Source organism: Pseudorca crassidens, chromosome 9, assembly GCF_039906515.1.
Source record: "Pseudorca crassidens isolate mPseCra1 chromosome 9, mPseCra1.hap1, whole genome shotgun sequence".
Lineage (NCBI taxonomy): Eukaryota > Metazoa > Chordata > Mammalia > Artiodactyla > Delphinidae > Pseudorca > Pseudorca crassidens.
Window position 1 is genome coordinate 9,294,741 of NC_090304.1, and position 19,836 is coordinate 9,314,576.

Consider the following 19,836-nt stretch of genomic DNA (forward strand, 5'->3'; position numbering starts at 1 on the left):
GGACTGTGCTTGGTCACTGGAGTGTCTGCCCACCTATGCATGAAGGATGGGGGGGCTCCTCTAAGGTTCTGAGTCTGAGATCAGCTCAGATCTCCTGGCTGCTGGCAGACCTCCTTGCAAAGGTGTTATTGGTAGGGACAGCCATTGGCAACCTTGGCAGCGTGAGACAATGAAGAGAGGATGGCCTGCAGGCCTGTAGGATGCAGTAAAGCTGCATGCAAGCTGTCTGGGGCTGATCTGCCTCCAGCTTGAGTCAAAGCAGTAATGAGACTCACATGGCCATAGATGGGAGAAAGGTGGCTCCCACACAAACTCCCCAGCCACCAATGCCTGGCAAGAAAAGCTATGATGGTTTTAGAGTTAGACGATTAAAAAAATTTTTTTAAATAACAGCTCCACTAGTTGTGTGACCTTAGGCATGTTTAGTTCATCCCTCTGACCTGTTTTATCATCTGTCAAGTGGGGTGACAGAATGTTACATGGAACTGTTGTGAAAATTCAATAATGTGTGTAAAGGATTTAACATGTTACCAGGCACATACTCCTGTCACTATTAAGCCTGTGACCTCTTTAAGAGGCTGTAACTTCCTGGGAATTCCCTGGTGGTCCAGTGGTTAAGACTCTGTGCTTTCACTGCTGAGGGTCTGGGTTAAATCCCTGGTCAGGGAACTAAGATCCCAAAGCTGCACGGCCAAAAAAAAAGAGGCTGTAACTTCCAGACTCCCCTAGTACCAAACCTTAAAAGATCAGAAGAGTCCAGGACTATCTCCAGGCCATCCCCACTTACTCGCTTCCCTATCCAGTGTCAGCCTTCTCAGTGCCACACCCCACATCCTCACCAGCAGTTCCATGAGCTGCTTCTCTGTCCATCAGTCTCTTCCTTCTGGCCTGGTTTTACTACTGGGGCATCCCCAACACAATTTACAGATGCATGATTCCATTTGAGAACTTGGGAAGAACTTTACTCTCAGTGAGACACATGTTTAGGGCCTAACTAGCCAAAATCCCTGCAACCTATGAAATCAACTCTGTAATCAACTCAGTGTTGGGAAGTGGTTTCACAACTTGAACATTGTTTCCGTGGCAAAATTCATTGCAAATCCAGCACAGAAACTTTCCTGGGTTCAACACACTTGGGAAAACTGGCAGAGTGCTGAGAACTGGAGATACAAAAATCAAAGGGATGCATATGAATCTATAATTATCTCAATAACTGAAATTTTATGTAATAAAAAAATGGAAAGGGAGACAATAAGGAAATAATGTGTTTTATGACATACTAGAGAGGTATGAATGGAAGAGCCTACCTCTGTCCAGGAGTGGTGAGGCGAGGGGAAGGGAAACACATTCAAATGCCTTTTCCTTACCAGGTTAAAGGCAGTATTCCGGATGTTTCATAACAGGTCTGGACCTTGGCACGGTTGACATTTGGGGCCAGATAATTCTTTGTTGTGGGGTGGCTGTCCTATACATTGTAGGATATTAGCAGCCTGCCTGGCCTCTACTCACTAGAAGGCAGTCGCATCCCCACCCAGTTGTGACAACAAAAAATGTCATTGCCAAATGTCCCCTGGGGGCCAAGATCACTCCAGGTGATAATCACGGCTTTATATGCACCATATAACAATAATTATAATTAACCGTTGAGTACCTATCATGGGCCAGGCTCTGTGCCAGCCACTTGCACATACAATCTCTGATACTAGCAGCAGCCATCCAAAGAGGGTTATATGATCATTTTACAATGAGGAAACATAAGGTCACCCAGCTAGGACTGCAACCCAGCTCTGTATCAACCCAAATACTGTGCTTTCTACGACACAGCTCTGTTTCCCAAGGAAGTCACGGAAAGCTTTAAAAAAAAAAAAAAAAATTGACTGAGATTTGATAGATTCCTAGGCAGCAAGCAGGTAGGTTGGGAAAAGGCATTCCAAGGTAGACAAATAGTACTGCAAAGACAGTGTGAGGGACGGTAGCATGTCTGCTTCATCTTATTTCGTGTATTTCTGTTGTGTTACCCTAAGGAGATTATGAGCCCTTTCATATCTTCAGTTCAGTTTAGTTTAATAATTGATAAGCAAATAAAGGCTGTAGTTTATGTGCCCATCCTAAGAAGGGCTGGGACCTCACAATCTGTATCATTACTGTCCTATTATTCACCTCTTCCTACCTGCTGTCTCCTCTTCCCTCTCCTCAGCTATACTCTTGGTTATTTTTAAGGCTGGGGAAAGGGCAAATACTCTGAAACTAGACTGGGGCTTAGGACTTCTCTGGTAGCACAGTGGTTACGAATCCGCCTGCCAGTGCAGGGGACACGGGTTTGAGCTCTGGTCTGGGAAGATCCCACATGCTGCAGAGCAACTAAGCCCGTGTACCACAACTACTGAGCCTGCGCTCTAGAGCCCGCGAGCCACAACTACTGAGCCTGCGCTCTAGAGCCCACAAACCACAACTACTGAAGCCTGCGCGCCTAGAGCCCGTGCTCCACAACAAGAGAAGCCACCGCAATGAGAAGCCCATGCACCGCAATGAAGAGTAGCCTCCGTTCTCCGCAACTAGAGAAAGCCCGCACGCAGCAACGAAGACCCAACACAGCCATAAATAAATAAATAAATAAACAGACTGGGGCTTAGAGCGGCTCTAATGATAGTATCATTTGCTGGAAGCCAAAGACCCAACACTAGCGCCTTCCCTTTAGTGAGGTCAACTTCAGACCTTGGCAAAAGGGTTAGTCAGATCCCCTGGTGGGTGAAGCTAGTTAAGGCATCAGGCCAAGAAAAGAGGGGCTAGCAAGCATCTGGTCCTCCAGCCTTTTTAAAAAAAGAGTTGTTCTGGGTCTTCCCTGGCGGTCCAGTGGTTAAGACTCTGCGCATCCACTACAAGGGGCGCAGGTTCAATCCCTGGTCAGGCAACTAAGATCGCACATGCCACGCAGCGTGGCCGAAAAAAAAACCAGACTTGTTCTTACCAAAGAAAGAAGGAGATGACACTTCCATGAGAATCAAGAACCTTTTATGGTTAGAACACACAGTCAGAAATCTGGGAGTGGCTGCTAAGCCACAAGAAGAGCCAGATGTCTTCTGAGGACAAGAAACCTTCCTTGCCTCCTCCACAGCAGCCAGACTGGGCCTCTGGACAACACGGGAAGTGTGACAGTCACACCTCCTGGATAAGGACCAAACAAGGTAGGAGGTCACGGTACTCAGCTCACAAGCCCTGCCGAGAACAGGAAAAGCACATTGGTTAGACCCAGAGCTTGGGGCAGCCCTAAACATCGACTTCCCATCCCGAGAGGCACGTGTCCTCGGTCTTCCAAGCAGACAACAGGAGAGTTTCTGTCATCTGTGGTTCAGGCATTAAATCCCATATCCCACAAACCCCTCCTCCAGGCAATGACCCTGACACTCACCCAAGTAATCATCCATCAGGGAGCCGATAGCAAACTGCAGAAGAAAAGGTAAAAAGCAAATGAAGCCAGGGCAAGCACAGAGCTATGCTCTAACCCGCAGTCTCAGGCCTTCTGCCCACCCACTTCTTCTTCCAAGCAGAAGAGCACAACCCCCCCAGGAACTCTGGGGAGGCAGAAATCATCAGCGCTGCCTGGTAAAGGCAGGCAAGAGACTCACAATGTCATTCTTGTCCACACGGGTCCCCACAATCTTCAAGCGGATCTCATCGTCCTGCTGAATCACAATGTCCTGGGGAGGAGGGAACAGTACATTCAGACAACCCCAGGCCAGGACTCTCCCTCGGAGTGGCTCATGCTCTTGTCCCTCTCACTGACTTCTTCCTTCCCACTTACCTCATCCATTGTCTTGTAACATGGTGGGTTGGAGTTAGGATCAAACTCCATCTCTGACGGGATGGACTGAAAGGAAGGTGAAACTGGGTAAGAGTACTTTAAAAGGATGCTTCAATAGATGCTCACGATACCTGTCTCCTCCTTAGACCCACCCAGTGTGCCTAGACTTACATGTCGAGAAATGAAGCAGGACATGGGCCCAATTTCTGTGAAGAGTCCAACCTAGAAGGGAAATGAGTGACCTTGCTTTTCCTTTTGTCCCCCAAAGTCTTCTAAGCTTCCTGTCCTTATCTGGTTCCTAATATCAATAATATTCTTCATGTTTCGAAACCACCCTGAAGTTTGGCATTTGTTTTCATTTCTTTCTTTTTTTCAAGCTTTCGTTTTAAGTTAAGGAAGTGTAGTGGTAAACAGCTGAGGCCTAGAACTTGTCGGAACTTGGGATTTGAACACCTGTTGGCCACATGACCTTGGCCAGTAGACAACTTCTCCAAGCTTCAGCCTGGAGAAAAAAGCACGAGGATAAAAGCACTCACCTCACAGAGTCACTGTGAGGCTTTGCACACTACCTGTCCCAGAGGAACTACTCAATCAGTGGAGGCTACTATTGTTTTGACTATCAATAATGACTTACATACCCCTGAGTGAGGCAGAGCAAGATCACCATACCATTTGACAGGTGAGGAAGCTTGAAGCACAAAGAAGTGACGTGGCCAAAGACACAGAGTTATTAACAAGTCGAGTTGGGATCCATCCCAGATCTTCTAAGGGAGGGACCTTTCCACTACCTCCCCTGATGGTCTTACCTTGTTGACCTGAGTGACAACGGCATCCACGACCTCCCCTTTAAAGGGTCGGAAAACAATGGCCTTGTACTTAACTGGATAAAGGACAAAGCCTCGGCCTGGCTGGATCACACCAGCACCGATATTGTCGATGGTAGTGACAGCAATTACAAAGCCATACCTGCAAGGAGGATGAGAAGGAGAAAGGCACTGTGTGTGGAAAAGCCTCTAAAACCATCTGCCACAAGAGACACTGAGCCTGGGGGTAAAGGGGTGGCACAAAGGGGAAGTAGATAGCACCCCTGCCCCACAGAGCTTAATAATCAAGAGAGGAGACAGGACAATGGTCCGCATCTAAAAATGCCAAATGCTGCTCTCATAATTTCACAACAAACGTCCAAAAGGGCTGCAGTCCTTGAGCCAAGAGACCTCAATCTTGGAGATGCCTCAGAATCACCTGGGAGAAACTTATTAAAATGCATATTCCCAGGCCTTCCCCCAGAGAGTCGTGATGCTGTAGGGATGAGTTGAGGCTCAGGAACCTGTATGTTCAAAGAACACCCAAAGTTACTCTGATGCTGGAGGTCCAAGCACTCTATAGCCCTGCTCATCCTCACTCATTTACATCACCACGTGCGAGGCTCCTCTGTGCAGAGCCCAGAGATGGTCAAGTCTCAGTCCTCTTCCTTCCTTCCCCTAACTCTCAATCTGCTTTTTCCTGCTCACTCATTAATTCAACAAACCTTTAGTGAGGCCCAAGATGTGCCACGCCAGGTCCCTGGGACAGAGAAAAGCAGCAGAATCAAAAAACACTGAGCTCCACAAGGGCGGACCTCATTCTGTCTTTTTCACTGCATTGTTCCCAGGGCCTGACACAGAGCCTGGCACACAGCTGGAGCTTTAGAAATGTTTGCAGAGTAAATGAATGACCAATCTTGGCTGAAGGAAGGAAGCTCCGTTATCCAGCTTCGCAGAGGGAATCGTGGGAACCCAAAGCAGGAAGCATCTAACTGCCCGGGGCTCCTGGGAGAGTGAGAGGGCTCGCCAGGGTAGGTAGCTGAACCTTTCAGGATGTGTAGGAGTTGGGGAGGGGATGCAGGCAAAGGGAGACGTGTGCTCACTGCTTAGGCGGCACGGAGGGCGCGACACTCACTTGCCGGTGCAGGTCCCCTCCACCTCGGTGAAGAGCTTTTGCTTCACCGTGTTGAGCAGGTTGGGGCCGAAGTAGCGTGGGTGCAGCAGGATCTCGTGCTCCAGGGAGATCTGCGGGGAAACGGGGATGGAGAGCAGGCTAGGAGCGGCAGGAACGTGAGGCAAGAAGCGGCCCCTAGTCCCTGTCCTCCGCTTCTCTCCTCCTCTCGACCCTGCCCTCGCCGCCACCCCGTGCCCTGCTCACGTGATAGAACATCGTCCCGGAGGAGCCTGGACAGCAGCCGGGCCTACAGCAGCGACGGCAGCGAGCCTCCACACCCACCGGAAACACAGCAACTACCCCAAGCCCGCTTCCGGGACTGCCCCGGAGAAGTGGGAGGGACTCGCCTCCTCCTCGGACCCCATTGAGTCTCGTTGTCGTGGGCGGGGAATCCGTGAAGCTCCTCCCCTCTGTGCAGCCCAACCGTGGTCGAAATGCCAGGCTCGCACAAATTATCAGTGTCCGGCGTAGACCATATGCTCAGTAAATCCTTTTAAAAGGAACTAATTGGGCATCCCTGGTGGCGCAGTAGTTGAGAGTCCGCCGGCCGATGCAGGGGACGCGGGTTCGTGCCCCGGTCCGGGAGGATCCCACGTGCCGCGGAGCGGCTGGGCCCGTGAGCCATGGCCGCTGAGCTTGCGCGTTTGGAGCCTGTGATCCGCAACGGGAGAGGCCACAACAGTGAGAGGCCCGCGTACAGCAAAAATAATGATAATAATAATAATTAATTAATTAATGAGAGATGGCATAAATAAAGCGCTTTAGCAGAATCTATTCATTCAGCAAATAGCTGAAGACTGCTTTCACATAGTAAGTATAGTAAGTAGCTGTTCTTATCTCATTTAATCCATACAGCAACCCCACCAGGCAGGCTTTGTTATTACTCCCATTTACAAGAAGGTCCCAGGCTCAGAAGGTTGAGGTCACTCAGGGTCGGGATTCAAATTCAGGATGCCTGACTCCAAGACTCTTGCATATTCAGGCATTCATTGCCTGGCTCTGGTAGTTTAGAGATGAAACCCGCAAAGTCAGAGTCCAGAAGGTAGCGCCCCCTGCAGGTGTGACGAGAACCTCAAGTCACTGCGCTCCTCTCAACGCCCTCTCGCCCCTTCGTCCGCCCCCTTACACCCAAGGACCTAGAGAACTGGTGAGCCTTGTCTGTTCCTTCAGCTCTGCTCGCAGTTCTGTAGATAGTCCCTTTATTAAACTCGCCTCAGTTAACCAGAGTGAGCGTGCAATCTGTGCCCTGCTGGGACCCTGACTGATAAAAGGGCCATGGGAAGAAAGGCAGAAACACCATGAGACGCGGACCTATAATAAAGGCTCAGCAAGAGCAGCTGTTTCTAAAGCCCAGACAGTCTCTGGGACCTTGAGCAAACTCCCTGTTGCCTAAGTTTTTGTATGTTGTAAGAAATCCTGACCTTCCCTCCTGCAAGAACAGAGACTTCATGCTTTCTTAGAGTTGTCACACACCAGTTTCCATTGACGCTGCCCATTTCCTAGAATGATTGAGGTCACCAGTCAGCTGCTCAGACTCCTTGGGGATCCCCTGCACCTGCAACCACATAAGGAAGCAGATGGCGGGACGGAGGGCAGGGCCTCAACAGCCGCGACTCCCTCCTTTCCTCTTTTCGAAGCCAGCCTCCCCGCAAAAGCAACCTTACCTGCTGACAGTGGTGTGCTGGAGCCCCCTACAAAAGCCAGCTGTTAATATTTCAGGAATTTTGCAAGCCAGTGGGTAAACACAACCATTATTAAAAAGTTAATTGTCTTGGGACTTCCCTGGTGGCCCAGTGGGTAAGACTCTGCGCTTTCAATGCTGGGGGTCCGGGTTTGATCCCAGGTAAGGGAACTAGATCCCACATGCCTCAACTAAGTCTGCATGCTGCAACTAAAAATCCTGCAAAGACCAGCGCAGCCAAAATAAATAAATAGATATTTTTTAAATGTTAACAATAATTTAATTGTCAACTTACAATTAAATGAATTATACTAAAAAAGAAAGGCAGAGGTGTAGATGAAACAAGTTTGGCAATATATTGATAATCGTTGAAGCCAGATGATGGATAACGGTGGTTTCTTACACTTTTCCTACTACTTTTGTGTGTTTGAAATTGTTCATAATAAAAAGTTAGAAAAAAACAAAACTGTGATACTGTGATTTACAATAAATAAATAAATATATATATATATATATATATATATATATATATATATTTGGTCTTTTCCCCCGTTTCTGTCACAGAGCTCCTAAACCCTTGGAATTGCCTAAGTGATAAGATGATGAATGTGTCTTGATATTCATAACAAACCCCTTTCAACCACACACGAGTTTATGTTAATGAGATGACTTTTGGAAAGCACCTAAACCAGGGGAAACAACCAAGTGACTGGAGGATTGGAACTTTCAGTGTCAGCTCCTTGACCTGGCTAATGAACTAATCAACCCTGCCTATGTAGTGAAAATCTCCATAAAAACCCAAAAGGATGGGGTTCAGAGAGCTTGGCGTTTGTGAAGACGTATAGAACTGGGGAGAGTGGTGAGCTCAGAGAGAGCATGGAAGCTCCACGCCCTTTCCCCATCCCACACCCTAGGCATCTTTTCTATGTGGTTCTTCCTGAGTTAGGGTCTTTTATAATAAAGTGGTAATCTAGTAAGTGAAATGTTTCTTTGAGTTCTGTGAGCCACTCTAGCAAATTAATTGAACCTAAGGAGGTGGGCGGGGGTGGTCTTTGGAACCTTCAATCTATAGCCAGTCAGATGGACAGATGACAACCGGAACTTACTATTGCCATCTGAAGTGGAAGGCAGTCTTGTAGGACTGAGCCCTTAACCTGTGGAATCTGATGCTATCTCTGTGTCGATGGTGTCAGAATTGAGTTAAATCATAGGACACCCAGCTGGTGTTTGAGAATTGCTTGGAAGTGTGGGGGGGAAAAAACACACATTGTAATTAGAGTCAGAATCATTAGCAATAAATACTTAAAACTCATCATTTCCTATTTAACATAGTTTACTATTATCAATGCTCTTGAGGTTCTTTACACCTACTGTGTCTGTGTGGTGTAAATGTTATATAATTGTTTATGTAGGTATAAGAGTTCCAGTTGCTCTGATATCCTCACCAGCACTTGGTACTGTCAGCAGGGTTTATTTCTTTGTTTGCTATTCTAATAAGTGTGATAGTATCTCATGGTGGTTTTAATTTTCATTCTCCTAATGACTAAGGATGTTGAACATCTTTTCATGAACTTATTTGCCAAGAGTGATCTTTTCAAAACTCACCTCAAATCATGTCAATCCCCTACTTAGGGCCTGATGGCTTCCCAGGGCACTAGAATAAAACCATCACTCTGACCAACCAGGCAGGGGCCAGATTCAGCCAACTCTATTTTCTGCCTCTCTTCCTCTTGCTTTCTCCACTCCAGCCACATTGGCCTCCTCTCCCACCTTGAGACCAATGCGTTTGCTATTTCCTATGCCTACAACGCTATTGGCTCTGATTTTCACCTGATGGGGATGGGGGAGCTCCTTCTCATTTTTCAGTTATAAGCTCAATATCACCACTTCCAAGAGGCCTTCCATGACTACCCTGACTCAAGTAGCCACACCCAATCACTCTCCTGTTGTATTGCTTTGTTTTATTTTCTTCATAGAACTTAGCCCTATTTAGCGTTACCTTATTAATTTATGTATGTGCAGATTGCCTGTTTCCCCTCAAGAAGGGCAGGAATTCCTGTCTGTTGTGTTCCTAGATGCCTAGAAGAGCCCCTGGCACACAACAGGTGCTTGGGATCTATTTGCATCACTGATCGAATCTCTAGCACCTAACAGTGCGCTTGGCAAATAATGGAGTTTAACAAATATGGGTTGACTGAACCTCATTCTCATATTGAATCTATTATGATCTCTTCAAGCTCCCCAGGCATGGTTTGGCCCTGATAAATCCTCCCCAAGCCCTAATCTCTTTGCCTCCAAAGCTTCAGAATCAGAGACAAGCTAGAACAGAAAGAAAATAGCAATGGAGAACAATCAGCTGAATTGAGATTTGGAGTACAAAGAAAGTCTACTGAAGGATTGTTTTACTTTACTTTTGTTGCACAATAAACCACCCCAAAACTTTGTGGCTTAAAACAACCACAGTAATTTATTTATCTCATAATCTACAGTTGGAGCAAAAGACTCAGCGGGGAAGGTGTGCTCCTGCTTCAAGCAAAGTCAGCTGGGCAGCTCAGCTGGGCACTGGAGGGTCCACTTTTTTTTTTGCGGTACGCGGGCCTCTCACTGTTGTGGCCTCTCCCGTTGCGGAGCACAGGCTCCGGACGCGCAGGCTCAGCGGCCATGGCTCACGTTCCCAGCCGCTCCGCGGCATGTGGGATCCTCCCGGACCGGGGCACGAACCCGTGTCCCCTGCATCGGCAGGTGGACTCTCAACCACTGCGCCACCAGGGAAGCCCTAGAGGATCCGCTTCTGAGATGGTTCAATCACATGGCTGGCAAATTGAAGCTGGCTGTTAGCTGGAAGCCTGGGTGTGGCTCTAGCTGAAACACTTACAGGTGCCCTCTTCGAGTGGCCTGGGTTCTTCACAGCATGGTGGCTGGGTCCTAGGAGCAAGCATCCCAAGAGGACCAGACGGAAATTCTATCCCTTTTTATGACTTAGCCTCAGAAGTCATACAGCATCACATCTCTCTGAGGGTCACAATCTCTCCCGGACTCAAGGTGAGAGAACTTACCGGTTGGAAGGAGCATCAATGTCATATTGTAAAAGGAGCATGTGGGAGGGAAGATCTTGTTAAGGCCACTTTGGAGAACACAATCTGCCGCAAGGATAGGTCTTACCAACCTACAGAGTAGTAGAGAGGAGCCCTTGTGATGATGTCTGTCACTTGTCTCCCAAAGATTTATACACAAGCAGCAGGTCCAGCCCCTGGAGGGCAATCTCTGAGCAAGGATCATCCATCCTAGCTGCCCCTCTCGCTGGTTCTAGGTTCCTGCTTCTGTGCCACCAGTTCATCCAACAGCTAGGATAATCCTGCCCCCAGTTGAGTCTGAATCCTCTGGCCATGGGTACAACAACCCTGAGCACCACCTGGGGGACACTCCAGGAAGACAAATCTCCAAACTGGTTAAGGGTGTGACTTTGAAGATAGGTAGACCTAGATTCAATTTCAGCTCTGCCTTTTATTAGCTTTGTGACCTTGGCCAAGTTACTTAACCAAGACTCACAAGAACCTCAGTCTCTTCTTCTGTCTAATGGGGATAAGAAAGGCTATAATGGAATTAGAGATCATATGTTTAGCACATTGCTAGCAGTTAACAACTACTAAATAGACGGTAGGTATTTTTCTAATTTCTACTAATACAAAAACGCATAGAAGAAAGCTTTTCAACCTTTTTCCTTGGGGGAAAGTTACTGCAATAAGTATGAAATTTCTTTTGTTTTAGCTTTAAAATTTACATACTTTTTTTTCACGTGCCATAGTCTATCTATGCCAGTTTAATATGCCTATTCCCCAGATAAAAACTTTTATCAAAAAAATCTGACTGAATGGTGCTCTTGAAAGATGTTTCCTGGCACCCTGTAGCTCTGTGTACCCCAGGGTGGGGGTATGTATATTCCAGTTTTTTTGTTTGTTCTGTTTTTGTTTTGTTTTTTTTTTTAATGAGAAGATTTGTTTAAATTGAAGACACTTTTTTAAAAAAAAATTTATGACTGTGTTGGGTCTTCGTTTCTGTGCGAGGGCTTTCTCTAGTTGTGGCAAGCGGGGGCCCCTCTTCATCGCGGTGCGCGGGCCTCTCGCTATCGCGGACCTCTCTTGTTGCGGAGCACAGGCTCCAGACGCACAGGCTCAGTAGTTGTGGCTCACGGACCCAGTTGCTCCACGGCATGTGGGATCTTCCCAGACCAGGGCTCGAACCCGTGTCCCCTGCACTGGCAGGCAGATTCTCAACCACTGCGCCACCAGGGAAGCAAGCCCTGTATATTCCAATTTTGAGAAGCAAAACCAACAAGTTGTGCCCTGCTTAATGGTGCGCCTGGGTGTGAGAGAGGCTATAATCTAGCACACACTAGGCTTATTAAGCCACAGTGGCCACTAGTCTGTGTTGACCAAAGGGATTTATACAGAGGTTAAAATAAATGTTATCTTTTTTTTTTTTTGGCTGTGCCGCATGGCATATAGGATCTTAGTTCCCCGACCAGGGATGGAACCTGTGTCCTCTGTAGTGGAAGCATGGAGTCCTAACCACCGGACCGCCAGGGAATTCCCCAAATAACTATAATTTTAAAAACCTAGGTCCAGTATGTTTAGCAACCCCAGAGTGTGTCAAGCACACAGTCTTTGTGCCCAATCTCAGATTCATCTTCATTCTGATCTCTTCTGAACCTGTAGAAACATGATCGCTTAAGCTTCCTGAACAGCCTGTGCTCCTCACTGCTTAGCAGCTCCACAGCCCTGTCTCCTACAAGGGTTTTCCCTCCAGTCCCCTGGCTTTAAATACCATCCATATGACGCTGATGACACTCCCAATGTATATCTCCAGCCCCAGTGTTTCCCCTGATCTTCAAGCTCACAAGTCTAACCGGCTGAGGGGAAGCTCTACCTAAAGCGTCAAAACAGAACTCTCCATTTTCCTATCCCATTGTCCCCATCTCAGAAAATGGCTGCCAGCCACACCATTGCTCATGCAAAGATTTTAGCCATCCTTGACTCCTTTTTCCTCTTGACTCTCATCTCCTATCTTAATTTTAGCAAATTCTGTTGACCCAGCACTTCTCCCCAGCTCCACCATCACTACCTTTATCTAGCCACCATCATCTCTTGCAGAACAATTTGCACAGCTCTCTCCCTGCCCCCACTTTGATCCCCTATGTTCCTTTCTCCAGACTAGGCAGGATAAGCCTTTAAAAGCAAGAATCGTATCAGAACACTCCCCTGCTTAAAACCTACCAATGGCTCCCGATTATACTCAGAATAGAATGCAAACTGCTCACCATGGCCAATGAAATCCCACACCCACCCATTTGTGTGAGGTCAGATTTTAATCTTCATATAATCAAAACAATATCTCATAATAGTTTGAAAACACAAACAGATGTGAGACTCCAGCTGTCTTATATTAAGCCAGACATTAAAGAAATTGGGAAAAATGTAAAACAATGCCACTATTTTCACTACATATTTTTTTGACTTTGGAAAATAGTTATTTTTCCTAGAAAATGAAAATGTTACTTATGTCGGGGTTTTTTAAAATTAATTAATTATTTTTGGCTGCATTGGGTCTTCGTTGCGGTGCACGGGCTTCTCGTTGCAGAGCACAGGCTCTATGCATGCTGGCTTCAGGAGTTGCAGCACGCGGGCTCAGTAGTTGTGTCTAGACAACTAGCTGTTGTCTAGGAACTCTGGAAGATCTCTTCAGAAGTAGTCACGCTCTTTATTCTCCCGCCCAGGGACATTTTAGGGCCTTGGCCCACTCCCTCCTTTCCTACCAGCTACTGCCCACTACGCTCCAGACAGAGAAGGACACTCATCTCTTCTACTGTAAGTTGGCTATAGAGTTTAGGCTAGGGACACTACGACCGCATTCGCACAGCTGCTAGTTCTCTGACACCACCACTGATGAGCCAGGAGCCCAGAACCATCAGACTGGAGGGAGTGAGGCAGCAGGACATCTTGGAGTTTTTGAGAGAGTAAGGGCCCTACAAGAAACAACTGCAGTTCAGAGGTGCAGCTATCGCCCACGGTTACAGCAGAGCCGGGTCTAAGACTCGGGCCTCCGGGGTACCACACCAGCTTGTAGGTTCTCCTTTTCCCGGTCACCCAGCAGCGAGGGTGACGTGCTGTCCGCTAAGACACAACGCTCTGCGCCGTGGCAGGCCTCGTGGCCCGCCTGGAGGACGTCGCACTCCTACTGCCTCAGGTAGCTGGAAAAGCTCAACCAATCCAGAGGGCTCTGAGGCAAAGAAGGAGGTTAGAAAAGGAAAAGTTTAGGACAGGAGGGCTAACCAATCGGGCGCCCACCTGCCTGAGTGACGTCCACCAGCACCCACTTGGAGAAGCCGCCCCGAGCTGGGGGGATGGTTAGGGGAGAGTGAACCAATCCCTGACGAGGGAAGGCAAATTTGAGCCAATGACAACTGAGAAGGTGGGAAGGGGCGGAGCTCTCCCGGTGGCTGGTCGGTGGTGAGTGAAGAGATCAGCTTTCTCTGCTAGTTCCCACCCTCGGACTTCTTAGCCCCTGGAATGCGAGAGAGGCTCAGGGAGTTCCCGGAGTGGGGCGTAGAGGTATCGCCCGCAAAGGCCTGGGGGCGAGACTTCTTGTTGAAGGAGGTGCTGGAAGCTACCGGGTGGGCATCGAGGAAGCGGAGGCTGCTTAGGAGGCGGGACTTCCGGGGAGGGGCTTTGTCGACAGGGCGGGGCCTGCTGCTAAGGTTAGGCCGAAGGGGCGGGGCTAAAAGTAGACCACTGGGTGTGACCTGGGAGAACGAAGGGTAGTAATTTAAGCGAGCGTCTTGGGGTCAGGACGGTGCTGCCAGAGGCTTTGGGGTGGCAAGTAATAGCTCAGAGGTGACGTTATGGTTTATGGGAGGGTCACCTGCCCTAACCCCCTGTCCTCTTTTCCCAGGGAGCCACTGGTGGCGACCTTCCTAGGGTCCCTTTCCCTTCGTGGGGTGCTATGGAGTTCCCAGAACACAGCCAGCAGCTGCTGCAGAGCCTCCGAGAGCAGCGGTCCCAGGGTTTCCTTTGTGACTGCACGGTGATGGTGGGTAGCACCCAGTTCTTGGCCCATCGGGCTGTGCTGGCCTCCTGCAGCCCGTTTTTCCAGCTTTTCTACAAAGAGCGGGAACTGGACAAGAGGGATCTGGTGTGTATCCACAACGAGATTGTCACAGCTCCAGCCTTTGGGCTGCTTCTGGACTTTATGTATGCCGGCCAGCTGGTCCTGAGGGGGGATACCCCTGTGGAGGATGTGCTGGCAGCTGCCAGCTACTTGCACATGAATGATATTGTCAAGGTGTGTAAGCGGCGGCTGCAAGCCCGGGCCCTGGCAGAGGCGGATAGTACCAAGAAGGAGGAAGAAACCAACTCACAGCACCCTAATTTGGAGTTTTTGTCCAGCACTTCCCGTGGCCCCCAGCCTTCGTTGGCATCTGCAGAGACATCAGGCCACTGGGGCAAAGGGGAATGGAAAGGCTCAGCAGCTCCCTCACCTACTGTCTGTCCTCCAGATGAGCCACCGATGCCGGCTGGGGCTGATACTACACAGCCTGGCGTGGAGGTTGACTCACCGCATCTGCGGGCACCTCCTCCACCAGTGGCTGATGTCTCTCTTGCCAGCCCCAGTAGCTCCACAGAAACCAACCCTGCAAACTACTTCTCTTCGGGCCTCCCAACGGTTTCAGTGGAGCCACTGGCTCCCCTTGATGTGGTTTCTGAGAATCTGAGGGTGGTGGAACCAAGGGGAACTGGAGGCCCACTGCAAGGCTTCTATCCCCCAGCTTCGGCTGCAGTCCCAGTCCCAGCCCCAGTTCCATCCCAGGCTCCAGCCCCAGCAGAAGCGGAGCTGGTCCAGGTGAAAGTAGAAGCTATCGTGATTTCCGATGAGGAGCCCGATGCCTCGGAGGAACAGCCTCGGGGTCCTGAGGGACTGTTCCCACCTGGAGGAGCAGTGTATGGTGAACAGCCCCCCCAGCCAGAGGCCTTTGAAGAGCCAAGGGCAGCAGGACTGGAGGAGGTGGGGGCCAGTGACCACTTCCTGCCGCCAGATCCTCACCTACCCTACCATTTGCTGCCAGGTCCAGGGCAGTATCATCGAGGACTGGTGACCTCACCCCTGCCTGCTCCGCCCACCCTGCACGAGCCACTCTACCTGCCTTCCGAGTATGAAGCAGCCCCGGGAAGCTTTGGGGTTTTTACGGAGGATGTTCCCACTTGCAAGACATGCGGGAAGACCTTCTCATGTTCTTACACACTACGGCGCCATGCCACAGTGCACACGCGTGAGCGACCCTACGAGTGCCGCTACTGCCTGCGCAGCTACACGCAGTCAGGGGACCTGTACCGCCACATCCGCAAGGCTCACAATGAGGACCTGGCCAAACGCAGCAAACCGGATCCAGAGGCTGGCCCCCTCCTGGGAGTGCAGCCCATCCCCGGCTCCCCGACAGCAGACAGACAGAACAGCAGTGCTGGAGGGCCACCCAAAGATTTTGTACTTGGCCCCAAAAACTAACACGCCCTGATGCCAGGCTGGCTCTTGCCCCCGTTAGGGGGCAGCACGGAAGGTGGGAAGCATCTCATTTCCCTTGCTGGGGACAGAATGAAGATTCTGCCCAGGCTGTAGTTTCCTACCCTTTTCTTTTCCCAGCCAGATAGCAGGACTTTATGGGGCATCGCATCTCAGTCAACTCCTCACCAAGGGCACTGGGAATTTTCCTGAGGTGTAATCGCTTCTCATTCTGCGTTTGGACCCATAAAGCTAGCAGTGAAAAGTATCTCTCTGAACTGGACTTGCCTGGTTTCTTCCACAAAACTGCACACCTGCTGATTCTTTCACAGCTCTCCTCCAGACCTAGGAATCTGATACCTATACTTGGGGTAGGGGTGGGGGTCAGGTTGTTTATGAGGAAAAAAGTGGGAGAGGCAGAGGGCAGTGTAGACTTTACTTAGGAAAAGTGTACAAATTAGGGAATTTCACACAATTACGGTTTATTGTTGTAGTTGAGCTCCTCCTGTGTCCCGGGCTGTACTGGGGACTTCACATAAATACTCATTTAATCCTCAACAAGTTTATGAGGTATTATCCCTCTCCCCGCTTTTTTCCCTACAGACAAGGAAACTTGAGACTGAACAATCAACGTTAACTTGTTCTGGGTCACAGAGCTAGTTAAGGGGCAAGCCAGAATTTGAACCCTGGCTTATGACTTCAGATACCATGCTGGTTTAAAACACTGTTGAAGATGGTTAACTTTGAACTGGAAGTTGTTTTCTTTTTTGACCTTTTGAGTGTTTGGTTTTGTTGCCTTACCCCTTTCCCTCTGCTTTCCATGTAGAAAGGCCTTTGATTGACTGTTTCAACAACAGATACCTTTTGAGTGTTTGGTTTTGTTGCCTTTTTTTTTGAGTGTTGCCTTACCCCTTTTGTTGCCTTACCCCTTTCCCTCTGCTTTCCATGTAGAAAGACCTTTGATTGACTGTTTCAACAACAGATACCATATTGATGACTTGAAATTTTTGCCTGCATGTCTTAAATGTGCATTGAGGTCTCTGAAGATGACAAACTGGAAGGCAGAAAACACTAAGCTCCACGGTGGTAGGCGTGTGGGGGCAGACTGAGGACTTGTGAAATGGAAACGATGGGCGCTTGGGAAAACTAAAGCAAGAAACTCTAGATGAGACAATCTTAGAGTTCATCTGGTCTAACTCCCTCACTTAAAAGTTGTGATGACGGCCTAGACAGGTCAGATTACTCAGGTACGGTCACACAGGTGGTTACTGACAGTAGAGATAGCAAAGAAATGGGAATTTGGGGTGTTGGTGTGGCATGGGGGGAAAAAGCATTCTAGGAATGTAAGAGAAGGGTCTGCCCCTGCCTGTGGTGAAGAGTGGTGTTTGTAGGATGGACCAGAGGGCTCCCCACAAACTCTCTCTCTTTGGCACATAAGGAACTGAATGCAAAAAAAGCAGGAAGGAGTATTTAGAAAAAGATGAAAATATGAGTGAATTTTCTGAATTTCTTCTCTCTCTTTTTGGATTTGTCACATTCAGCCCTGTGAACTCACACTAGCAAGCTGTTTTTGAGTCATAGGAAGGAGACAGAGCTGAGCATCAAAGATTTGGCCAAAGAAAGCTCCTTACTTGGGGTATGATGGGAAGCAAAAGTTGACGCTTAACATTTCCATGGCTGAGAGATTGAATTCTGCTTTTCATTTTCCTTGTGTTGGAATAATCTTTTATTTTATTTTTCAAATGGCTGATTTTATTTATGCAAATACATTACTGCCTTAACTCCTTGGTGAAACAAGGCAAGATATACATACATACAGTAAGAGCTATTTTAGCTGACTGGAGCACCTTTTTCCTGGAGTAAGTATCACATCAAAATGCCTATAAGAATCAGTTGCCTTTAAAAGAGTGAAATTTATGGTATGTGAATTATCTATCAATTTTTTTAAAAAGGAGGGGGGAAAAAAGAAATCGGTTGCCTCAGAACATCAGTTCCTAAAAGCAAGGCATAAATATGTGTACATGTATATATAATGTATATAATTTCTCTGGACCATCTGGGGAACACAGGAACCTTGTTACTGTCTCGGCCAAGTGCAATACTTAACTAAAGAGGATGTATTAACTTGGTGAGATTCTCCTGAAGAGCAAGCATTTGCCTTTAGTTCCCAGCATGGAATGCTTTCTTCATTGGAGGTGGCAGCCAAGAATTTGCAAGATGTTTAAAGCAGCAGCCAACACAATTACGGCCACAGTTGCCTCACTTTATCTATCTGCTGGACACCAAGAACAGTTTAGGCCTGTCTGTAGAGGTGTGATCAAGAGAACTTTCTCTGGTTTCCACTACTCTTGACAGTCCCATCCATGGATTCAATGAACCATAGGCCAGCTCATCTAACCTCTAGTCCAACACTGGATCCTCCTTTTGCCAGGTGTTGAAAGAGAACTCACTATTCCCAAAGGAAACATATTCTACTGTTGGACAACCCTAATTGTTGGATAATTATTCCTTCTACTGAGCCAAAATCGGCCTCCTTTTATGGTGGGATGGGCCAGGTCCCAGGCTATTAAGAGTTTAACCCTGAGAAGTTATTTGCTTTTGAGCTACAAGCTGATTTAGTTTTCAGACGACCACCCTTTGCTCTCCAGTTTTAGAGACCTCTTCCTAGTTTAGGATTTCATTTCTTAATTGGTATTTTGTAAGTGTATGCCTTCATTTGCTCTTAGCTTCACAAAACTCACCATTTTAGCCCTTCACATTAGATTTCACTTTCTCCAAAGCCAGTGTTTCCAAAGATGGTTTACTTCAATATATACTAATACTTTTTTTTTTTTTACTGTAAAATACATTTATTTTTATGGTTGATTGGTTGTTTTGTTTTGGGGTTTTTTTGTGTGTTTTTTGGCAAATGATATGAAGTGCTCTAAAGTCCCCTCCCCAATTTTATCAGTAAGAAATTTCAGCATGCACCTCTAAAAGAACTCTTAAAAAGACCAAATACCATGATCACACCCAGCAAAACTGTTAATAATTCTTGTTCAAATTTCCCTGATTGTCTCGCAAACTTTTAGTTGTTTTTTCAAATCAGAATCCAAATTCCAAGGGTTTTAGGAGATCTGTGCCAGGAGCTAGGAAGAGACCAATATATATATTTTTTCTTAATTCACACAGTCTCATAAAAACTTTTAGTTGTTTTCTTCTAATAGAGTCACATTTATTTGGTTGGTGGCTCTTAAACTTCTTTTAATTTATAGGTTCCCCTCTCTTTTTCCTTGCAATTTATAGAAGAAATTGGTTTATTCATCTTATGGTTTCAGCCTGGGATTTGCTGATTACGTCCCCATGGTATCATTTAACATATTCCTCTGTCCAAAAATTCCTTTCAAAATATATATTTAAAATATTGACTAAAAAGTAGTATAGGTAGTATGTGATTTTGGCAAAACTGTAAAGATGATGGGTATTGGTTTGGAGGGAAACACTGTTCTAAACTGTCCCTTATGTGCAGTATGAATCCTCACATCACCATGAATGCTTTCTCTTCAATCAAACCCTCAAATCCTGTGTGGAAACCATTAAGGATTGGTAAGGTGAGCAGCCTCCCCCCTCCACAAACTTCTGAGTACAGAGATTGAGGTACCTCTGGCTGATTCCTTCAGGATGTGGGCTGGCCAGACCTCCTCCAGACCCACATCTGACTGCCTATCTTTGTCCACTTTCCCGTTCGTTAACATCTCTGTTAGGAGCTGGCCTTCAAATTAAAGGCGAAATGTAAGTCTGACCATTTTGTGTCTTAGAAGTGCTAAAAAGGGTTAGTGCAATAAAT

At 47.6% G+C, this 19,836-nt stretch overlaps 2 protein-coding genes across 8 annotated transcripts; one reads left to right on the forward strand and one right to left on the reverse strand.

The window, feature by feature from the left end:
* Window positions 1-2,995: 2,995 nt before the first annotated feature.
* Window positions 2,996-6,141, reverse strand: POLR2G (RNA polymerase II subunit G). Of its 4 annotated transcripts, none has more exons than XM_067748696.1 (8): window positions 5,984-6,141; window positions 5,741-5,850; window positions 4,609-4,768; window positions 3,974-4,024; window positions 3,803-3,868; window positions 3,627-3,698; window positions 3,410-3,443; window positions 2,996-3,216 (listed from the first exon to the last, which is right to left on the reverse strand). In XM_067748696.1, exons 1-8 carry the CDS (start codon window positions 5,993-5,995, stop codon window positions 3,203-3,205), a joined length of 519 nt encoding a protein of 172 aa, XP_067604797.1. In that variant the 5' UTR covers window positions 5,996-6,141; the 3' UTR covers window positions 2,996-3,202. The 4 variants fall into 4 exon arrangements, with proteins under 4 accessions (XP_067604797.1, XP_067604796.1, XP_067604799.1 ...); XM_067748695.1 differs by having other exon boundaries at window positions 3,627-3,722; XM_067748698.1 differs by lacking the exon at window positions 3,974-4,024.
* A 7,796-nt stretch (window positions 6,142-13,937) lies between these two features.
* On the forward strand, window positions 13,938-19,232 carry ZBTB3 (zinc finger and BTB domain containing 3). 4 transcript variants are annotated; one of them, XM_067748738.1, is made up of 2 exons: window positions 13,938-14,068; window positions 14,409-19,232. In XM_067748738.1, the coding sequence occupies exons 1-2, from the start codon at window positions 14,027-14,029 to the stop codon at window positions 16,014-16,016; spliced, it is 1,650 nt and encodes a 549-aa protein (XP_067604839.1). In that variant the 5' UTR covers window positions 13,938-14,026; the 3' UTR covers window positions 16,017-19,232. The 4 variants fall into 4 exon arrangements, with proteins under 4 accessions (XP_067604839.1, XP_067604840.1, XP_067604838.1 ...); XM_067748739.1 differs by having other exon boundaries at window positions 13,939-13,966; XM_067748737.1 differs by having other exon boundaries at window positions 13,948-14,113.
* The last annotated feature ends 604 nt before the right edge of the window (window positions 19,233-19,836 follow it).

Coding starts and splice junctions, on each gene's coding strand:
- ZBTB3 (XM_067748737.1), top strand. CDS start 14,027: ATGCGAGAGAGGCTCAGGGAGTTCCCGGAGTGGGGCGTAGAGGTATCG. Junction 14,114..14,408: donor GAGACTTCTTGTTGAAGGAG/GTGCTGGAAGCT, acceptor CTCTTTTCCCAG/GGAGCCACTGGTGGCGACCT.
- POLR2G (XM_067748695.1), bottom strand. Junction 3,869..3,973: donor CCTGCTTCATTTCTCGACAT/GTAAGTCTAGGC, acceptor CCTTCCTTTCAG/TCCATCCCGTCAGAGATGGA. Junction 3,723..3,802: donor GTTACAAGACAATGGATGAG/GTAAGTGGGAAG, acceptor TGGGGTTGTCTG/AATGTACTGTTCCCTCCTCC.